Source organism: Salvelinus sp. IW2-2015, linkage group LG2, assembly GCF_002910315.2.
Source record: "Salvelinus sp. IW2-2015 linkage group LG2, ASM291031v2, whole genome shotgun sequence".
Lineage (NCBI taxonomy): Eukaryota > Metazoa > Chordata > Actinopteri > Salmoniformes > Salmonidae > Salvelinus > Salvelinus sp. IW2-2015.
In genome coordinates this window covers 37,670,692-37,679,669 of record NC_036839.1, presented here as the reverse complement: position 1 = coordinate 37,679,669, position 8,978 = coordinate 37,670,692, and the positions used below count along the sequence as shown (strand labels likewise).

At 44.0% G+C, this 8,978-nt stretch overlaps 1 protein-coding gene across 6 annotated transcripts in view; it reads right to left on the bottom strand.

Annotated features, from left to right (window-relative positions):
• LOC111979457 (SUMO specific peptidase 7) overlaps positions 1 to 7,661 on the bottom strand; it is a 25,834-nt gene extending 18,173 nt beyond the window's left edge. The window contains exons 1-8 of one of the 6 annotated variants that reach the window (XM_024010017.3): positions 7,343 to 7,661; positions 5,612 to 5,773; positions 5,418 to 5,489; positions 5,073 to 5,188; positions 2,603 to 2,854; positions 2,293 to 2,378; positions 1,830 to 1,978; positions 1,276 to 1,681 (exon numbers count right to left, since the gene is read on the bottom strand). In XM_024010017.3, the coding sequence (XP_023865785.1) occupies positions 1,276 to 1,681; positions 1,830 to 1,978; positions 2,293 to 2,378; positions 2,603 to 2,854; positions 5,073 to 5,188; positions 5,418 to 5,489; positions 5,612 to 5,674 (1,144 nt within the window). In that variant the 5' untranslated portion in view covers positions 5,675 to 5,773; positions 7,343 to 7,661. The remainder of the gene's footprint in view (positions 1 to 1,275; positions 1,682 to 1,829; positions 1,979 to 2,292; positions 2,379 to 2,602; positions 2,855 to 5,072; positions 5,189 to 5,417; positions 5,490 to 5,611; positions 5,774 to 7,342) is intronic. The other 5 variants (XM_024010035.3, XM_024010026.3, XM_024010043.3 and 2 more) reach the window with 5 other exon arrangements.
• Positions 7,662 to 8,978: the final 1,317 nt, after the last annotated feature.

Below are 8,978 nucleotides of genomic sequence, written 5' to 3'. Positions count from 1 at the left end.
AGCAGGAACGGTAGAGATACTCTTAATGATCGGCTATGAAAAGCCAACTGACATTTACTCCTGAGGTGCTGACTTGTTGCACCCTCGACAACTACTGTGATTATTATTATTTGACCATGCTGGTCAGTTATGAACATTTGAACATCTTGGCCATGTTCTGTTATAATCTCCACCCGGCACAGCCAGAAGAGGACTGGCCACCCCTCATAGCCTGGTTCCTCTCTAGGTTTCTTCCTAGGTTTTGGCCTTTCTACAGAGTTTTTCCTAGCTACCGTGCTTCTACACCTGCATTGCTTGCTGTTTGGGGTTTTAGGCTAGGTTTCTGTACAGCATTTTGAGATATCAGCTGATGTAAGAAGGGCTATATAAATACATTTTATTTTACGCGCTACAAGTCCCGCCTTTCCCATCTCCTCATTGGTTTTTAGGAGCATATACCCACGTGGGTGATTGAAAGATAAACTGAGGTCCACACTCCAGTTCAGTTGTTGGTGGTAACGCACCTTAAAGTTGGTTGCCGACAACCATATAAAGTCCAAACAAGAAGAAGCCTGAAGGAGGAGAGATTACTAGAAACAAACTCGGTTTACCGTTTTATATGTGGATTAATTGTCGGAGTAGAGGACCTTGTGCATTTCAGGTAAAAGAACAACCTAATGTTTATATTCCACGACAAATTAGCTAGCAACAGCAAGCTAGCTGGATAAATTGCCATAAATGTTTAATGCTTTTCGACCAGTCCCCAAATGAATATAGTTGGTTCATGACCAGACAACTCGGATGTTGATGTTGTCCACCCACACCAGACGCCATCAGGAAACGCAGGTTTAAATATCTGAACCAACTAGATTCATATGGGGACAGGTCGAAAAGCATTAAACATTTATGGCAATTTAGCTAACCTTCTTCTTTGGACTATATGGAGGTCGGCAACCAACTTTAAGGTGCTTAATATTTTAGCGACAGGCTACGCAGACGCTCGCGAGCAGTGTGGGTGCAATGATTGAATAACGTGTATGTGTACATTTATTTTCCAACGTGAGCAGCATAGTCAGCATGTTAGGGTCGGTGCACGTAGGCAGAGAAATAGACTATATTATGATGACGCCATTCCAGGAGGAGGGAAGGGTGGGGGATCTGTGTGTTGGTTTATTTGTGTGTGTTTGTTTCAATGAGAGAGTCAGGAGAAACAAACACACACACACACACACACACACACACACACACACACACACAGTGTACAATATGATAGCCTATACGTAGCTCTATACTCACTGGGTTCAACAGGCCTGAGTTTGGGCGTCCTATCCTGGCTGGAGGACAGGCACATCCTCAGGGTTCCTCTCCTCTCCTTAACCTCTCCACAGCTGGGGTTAGAGGGGCTGGCAACTTCCCTGTCTTCCCCCACAGTGACTACCATCAGGGTCCTGTCAAAGTTTGAGGGGTCCACCTCTACTTCTATGGATGCTACATTAGTGTCTATGCCCCCCGTCCCCTCCAGACAAAGCTGTTTGGGGGGCAGTCCTCCCTTGCCTCTGGCCTCCCTGGAGAGGCGCAGCACGCTCCCTCTAGAGCTCCTGGAGGCGTCTGTGGTCAAGCCCTCCGCCACTTCATCATTCATCCCTCCATCCTTCACCCGTCCATTACTGTAGAGCCCAGGCTCCCTCCTCCGACTCTCCCTCTAGAAACAAGGAGAGATAAGGTGTTACTTTAGCCCCAGGGCAGGTTGTCTCATGGTTTGGTTAGCAGTTTGCAGGTTCTTGGCTTCAGCCTTAAAGTCAGTCAACTTTAATGTCAGTATTTAAGTAACTTCTACCCGAAGACTCTACCTCAACATGTGTGGATTCGCTTGAACCTGAATCTACCTTCCTAGTCCTGGTGGATTGTGGATAAGGCTTTTCCTGGTGCATGTCCCCCTCAGTAAAGGTCACCTCCTCCAGGGGTTCCCGTGAACTGTGCCTCCCTGACACACTACTGTCTGCAGAGGAGAGAGACGGTGAAACAATAAACGTGTTACTACTCTCCAGAAAGTAGTGCAGCAGCTATGGGAAAACAAATGACCGTAACATAGAATTAAATAAAACTTTGCCTGTGTGTGTTAGTAAGAGATGAAAAGCACATTCAGCAGGTCTTTGTTTTACAGCTCTATAAAAGAAAAAAGAGTTTGTTAATTTACAGCAGGATTGAGGCCAGGAATACTGCAGATCCTTTCCAATAAGGAAAACCCTCAGAGAGGGGGAGATAGGGAACGCAGTAGCAGGGGAGTGTGTGTGTGTGTGATGGCGGACTCACTGCATCTCTGGTCTTTGATGTTTTCCTCTCCTATTAAAAGTTCCTTCACCTCTTCGTCTTCCTCTGACCCCCCTCTGTGGTGTGACCTAAACAAGAGAGAAAGAAAAAGTCACAGAAAAACAATTATTCCACTGCATGCTTACCTTGTGCTGTGTTTTAACTCTTAAATCGCTCATTGGCATCCTAAAAGGGAAGACATGTTCCCTACACTTAACAGACTCCACAGTAATCATCTACAGAAATGAATCTGCATAGAGCGTCCACTCTCCAACAGCCAAGCTGAATTCAGCAACATTTAACCAAGCATTACCTCCTTTCCTTGCGGGTCGGGGTCGAGGTGGGAGTGGGGTGGTCATGGGGTCTCTTTCTGTGTGCTGTAAAATCTCTACAATCCTCCCTCCCTTCTCTGCTGCTCTGAGACACCCTCCTTTGCCCGCTCCCCATCCGTGACTCTCTCTTCCTCTCTTCAATTCCTGTCATCTTGCTACGCATCTTCCTGTCCAGGTAGGCCTGCCCCGGTTCCGTCTTCAGGACGTCCCTGAGGACCAACTGGAGCTGCGTGCTGAAGGAAGGAACAGAACCAGTCAGAACCTTTAGATCCCTACGACCCATATGTGTCATCGTGACCCCATCTGACAAGCATTTGTTAAATGACTTAAATGTAATATCTTGATGGCCATTCTGGGTCATCTCTTTTAAAGTTAACCAATAGGGAAACGACACGTGAGACTATAGGGGGGAGGGGCAGACAGATGGAATGGGGTTGATAGGACCAGGCAGTGTGTATGTGTGATAAAGATAAGCACTGCTGCAGCAGCTATAGCTCAACAGTATCAGTAGTGGGGGTACACTGGGCATGTCAGCTACACTGCATTCACAAAGTATTCAGACGCCTTGACTTTTTCCACATTTTGTTACGTTACAGCCTTATTCTAAAATGGATTAAATAAAACATGTAGCATCAATCTACACACAATACCCCATAACGACATAGTGAAAACAGGTTTTTAGAAATGATTGCAAATGTTTTTTTAAATTATAATAATTAAGACCTTATTTACTTACAGTCAAAAGTTGACACCTACTCATTCCAGGGTTTCTGTATTTTTTACTATTTTCTACATTGTAGAATAATAGCGAAAACATCAACACTATGATATAACACATATGGAATCATGTAGTAACCCAAAAAGTGTTCCACAAATCTAAATATGTTATATTTGAGATTCTTGAAAGTAGCCACCCTTTGCCTTGATGACAGCTTTGCACACTCTTGGCATTCTCTCAACCAGCTTCATGAGGTAGTCACCTGTGTTAGGTTCTAATTGTCAGAGTAAATAACTCACGGACAATAGAGAAGCTTAACCAAGTTTAATTCTTCCCAAAGGTTCGATACAGCTGGATTCAGACAAAAGACATTTCACACAAGCACTGATATTTAACTCTTTCTCCTAGGCTGAGTCTCCTCAGGCTGAGTCTCCTCAGGTGAATCATGGTGGTGGCAGCATCATGCTGTGGGGATGTTTTTCAGCGGCAGGGACAGGAAGACTAGTGAGGATCGAGGGAAAGATGAACAGAGCAAAGAACAAAGAGATCCTTGATGAAAACCTGCCCCAGAGCGCTCAGGACCAAAGACTGGGGGCAAAGGTTCACCTTCCAACAGGACAACGACCCTAAGCACACAGCCAAGACAACACATTAGTGGTTTTGGGACAAGTATCTAAATGTCCTTGAGTGGCCCAGGCAGAACCCGGACTTGAACCTGATCAAACATCTCTGGAGTGACCTGAAAAAAGCTGTGCAGCGACACTCCCCATCCAACCTGACAGAGCTTGAGAGGATCTGCAGAGAAGAATGGGAGAAACTCCTCAAATACAGGTGTACCAAGCTTGTAGCGTCATACCCAAGAAGACTCGAGGCTGTAATCGCTGCCAAAGGTGCTTCAACAATGTACTGAGTAAAGGGTCTGAATACTTATGCAAATGTGATATTTGCATTTTTAATAAATTTGCACAAGTTTCTAAAAACCTGTTTTTGCTTTGTCATTATGGGGTATTGTGTATACATGGGTGAGGGGAGGGGGACTATTTACAACATTTTATAATAAGGCTGTAACATAACAAAATTTGGAAAAAGTCAAGGGGTCTGAACACTTTCCGAAGGCACTGTACCTCTGAGAAAAGTGCTTAGGGAAAGAGCGCCATCTGGTGAATGTTCAGAAAACTGCACTCAATGACACAGTGGATTAATTCGTCCTTACCGTGCAAATGGACTGAATACATTCACAGATAAAGACAAAGGCTGTCTCAAAGGTATACTATGCAGAAATTGCGCCGCCATTTCTTGGTTGCTAAAATTCTAATTTCAGTTTGTGACAAAACAAGCAAGTATGGTGTAGAAAATCATTGTACCATCTAAACCGATGTGAAATATATTTTCCGTAACCAAAAATATTGTATTTTCAGCTGTTCGAAGCTGGTGTACAAAACCGAAAGTAAGACGCAAAAACTAAACTTCAGAACAGGAAGCATAGAAATGGCGCACAAAGAACAAATCTACTGCTTCTTAGAGTTTATTTCAATGAGAATGACAGATCTATAACATATTTCTATGTGAATTTGGTCAGGTCGCCCAAAAAGTGACATATTGCAGCTTTAATAACTGACCGTGTTATGGAGCAAGATCATCTATGAACCGTCAACAAGTCTAACCTAACCAGACTAATTAGGTTTGCTTCCTAACATAACTCCATCTGTGGCTCCATAAATACTGCTCCTCACCAGTCCATTGCCCCTTGGGCTAAAGCCGCTTGGCCGTGATCCAAAGAGATGGATCCATTCTGCTGACAAGACTTTTGGAGTTTGATTCTGTTTCCAGCAATCTGGGTCCAGTGAATCTGTTGGAGAAATGGAGGTAGAGGTACTGACCCACTACCCAGATCACAATAACAAAACCTCAGGGAACAAGGTTAAAGGCGCAATCTGTTATTTAATTACTTTTCTATAATTTTTATATTTGGGTGTATTGTACACTTCGTAGGGAGGCCACAGGGGTAAAAAGAAAAGTTGCTGGTTGCACGTTCAAGAGGAGAAAGAGAAAGGTGACCTGTAGAGAATAACATTTACCTGTGACTCTTCATTCCCACATCTCAACTCTGAAGAAAGAAGAATCTTGGGAATTTTTAGTGGACTTCCCATCTTAAAAGCAGAATGGGGTACTGTTAAAATGCTCACTGTTGTTGATTATAGTAATTGCATAGTGGCTGAGAAAAAGACTAGGAATCCCAATGGACTAATATAGCCAGGCAGGCCAGACATACTTGAGAGTTATCCACCTTGTCAACGGCCAGTGAAATGGTTAGTGCTCTCTTATGGTCCATCATGACCAGGCTCTGGTGCTTTAGGGCTTGACCTCAGGCCACTCCTTCTCCAGGGCCTCCTGTGACCAATCCAGACAGCGATGGTGACGCAGCAAACAAGCTCTGCAGCAGACACACATGGTATGTACATACATTCACTTTCATACCTGTCAGTTTACAAGCGCACAATCACACATACACTACATGACCAAAAGTATGTGGACACCTGCTAGCTGAACATCTCATTCCAAAATCATTAGCATTAATATGGAGTTGATCCCCCCCCTTTGCTGCTATAACAGCCTCCACTGTTCTGGGAAGACTTTCCAGTAGACGTTGGAACAACGCTGTGGGGACTTGCTTCCATTCAGCCACAAGAGCATTGGTGAGGTCGGGCACTGATGTTGGGCGATTAGGTCTAGCTCGCAGACGGCGTTCCAATTCATCCCAAAGGTGTTCGATGGGGTTGAGGTCAGGGCTCTGTGCAGGCCAGTCAAGTTTTTCCACACCATTCTCGCCAAACCAATTCTGTATGGACCTCGCTTTGTGCACGGGGACACTGTCATGCTGAAACAGGAAAGGGCCTTCCCCAAACTGTTGCCACAAAGTTGGAAGCACAGAATCGTCTAGACTGTCATTGTATGCTGTAGCGTTAATATTTCCCTTCAATGGAACCAAGGGGCCTAGCCCAAACCATAAAAAACAGCCACAGACCATTATTCCTCCTCCACAAAACTGGCATTATGCATTGGGGCAGGTAGCGTTCTCCTGGCATCCGCCAAACCCAGATTTGTCTGTCGGACTGCCAAATGGTGAAGCGTGTAGCGTTTCCACTGCTACGGAGTCCAATGGTTGCAAACTTTACACCACTTCAGCAGATGCTTGGCATTGCGCATGGTGATCTTAGGCTTGTGTGAGGCTGCTCGGCCATGGAAACCCATTTCATGAAGCTCCCGTCTAACAGTTATTGTGCTGACTTTGCTTCCAGAGGCAGTTTGGAACWRGGTAGGCAGTGTTGCAACCTAGGACAACTTACAGTTGACCGAGGCAGCTTTAGCAGGGCAGAAATTTGACAAACTGATTTGTTGGAAAGGTGGCATCCTATGACGTGCCACGTTGAAAGGCCATTCTATTGTCAATGTTTGTCTATGGAGATTCCATGGCTGCGTGCTCGATTTTATACACCTGTCAGCAACCGGTATMGCTGAAATAGCCGAATCCACTKATTTGAAGGGGTGTCCACATACTTTTGTAGATATAGTGTACATTGGTGACTAGCATCACTAGGTACATGCAAGAACTATTATTTTATTCTGTACTTTGAACTTAATGCTTTTGCCAGGAAAAATAAAACCATTGTTTATAAGCTTGTAATGGTGACACATGAATAGCAGCATCTTGTCACGCGTGGTGCTGGTGCACATTTATTTTCTGAATTTGCATGCTATGCTACTAGCAATTTCTAGCTAGCCCTCAGGTCGCTAATCATTTGCATTTCACTGAAGATAAATACTGCTCATGCAATGGTTCTCTTCGTGTGTGCCCTTTGACATTCTACAATATCATCCAGCTATGCACAGACACGCTACCTAATAAAACCTGGCAAAAACCACTGAAATTTAGCCAGCAAGCGAGCTAATTTAGCTAGCTCACTAGCAGACATCAACTTTTGTTCCCGACTCTCATACTTACTCAATAATACAGCGAGTTAGTGCAACATACACAAACGTGACCAAAGAGCGAGGATAAGGGAAATGTAAACAGCTACCGCACACTCCAAATCATCTCGCTGATTAACTGGAACGCCTATAAATTCATAAATAGCTACACGTTACGTTGTTCGCACAGGTTGTAGATGTTTTCACGCTTTTCCTGGACAGAAGAACATCCTGGTGTTTCCGGAAGTGCACGATCTAGCCGCTTTASCGCCTATAGAGAGAAATAATAATGGCATATTTTTTGCAGGCACTTAAACCAAAGATTTTTTATAAGTAACCCAAGATAGACCACATCCTGTCATTTCCAATGGGACAAAATTAATCAGAGTGGGCAGAACAAGCAAGGTGGGCAGAGCCAAGCACGAGCTAGCGAGAGCCTATTGGTGCGTTCTAGCATATATTTGCATATTTCCGTTAGGAAACGCCTACTCTGTAAAGTACGCATGTGCAATAACTCAATTTGCCCTTGCAGTCCTTCCAAACAACACAATCTTTAAAAAAATTGGCAAAGGGTAAAGTCTACAAAACGTAGTCCACTCTGTTCGTAACATATTTTAGTTTTGGAAACAGAAAACTGTACTGAGATCAAATGATTAATCGATTACAAAATTAGCAGAATGTCGGCCAAAATCTATCTTGCTCCACTGCCGGCCACTGTGCTTCCTCTCACCACCATATTTGGTAGTAAGTGGAAACGCCAAACAAATATCTGTCTCATTGTTCTATCTGTGCTTAAACTCCGCCATAAGGCTGAAGAGATGTCTAGAGCCTCGTATGTGTTCTTTTGTCTTGACAGTCCCAAATCTATTCACTCCCAATTAGATAAGACACTGTTTAACTTTATATGGAAAAATAAACCTCACAATGTGAAAAAATATGTTCTTAAAAAAAGTGTGGGCAGTCCTAATGTGTTGGACTTCACTACTTTTAATCAAGTCTTAAAGATTTAATGGATAAAGTGTTACTTTAAGGACTCAAACAGCTTTTGGTTTACAGTACCAAATCTTAATTTCAATGAATTTGGTGGCTCAAGTTTCCTTTTGCAATGTCCAGCAGGTGAAATATTTCCTGTTAAACTGGCTGATCAGATGAGATTTGGATCACCCTGTGCTGAAAAGTGGGGAGATTGCAGTGAGAGATGGAGAAGGCAGAGATGTCAGCCCAGGCATTTGTGAAGGTGCACAGCTCAAATAATCTGACAGAAGAGGGACAACGTGGGAGAGAGAGGGTCAGAGGAGAACCATCTCTCTCCTGGATCAGAGAGAGATGGTGGGGAATGCATTGAATGCCCCTTTTACATTGGCTGAGATGAAGAGAGCATTAGCTAAAGCTGGGGTAAAATCTCCTGGGAAAGATGCGATGTGTTACATCATGATGGCTCATCTCAGTGACACTGCAATGGGGAAAGTATTGGGCTTTTACAATTTGGTGTGGCAGGAAGGGAAACTGCCTGGAAGTTGGAAGCAGGCGGTAGTGGTGCCGATACGTAAACCAGGGAAAGACCCTACTAGTCCTTCAAGCTATAGGCCGATAGCGTTGACATCTCACATATGTAAACTTATGGAAAGGATGATTATGGAAAGGCTGACTTACTTTCTGGAGAGTAGAGG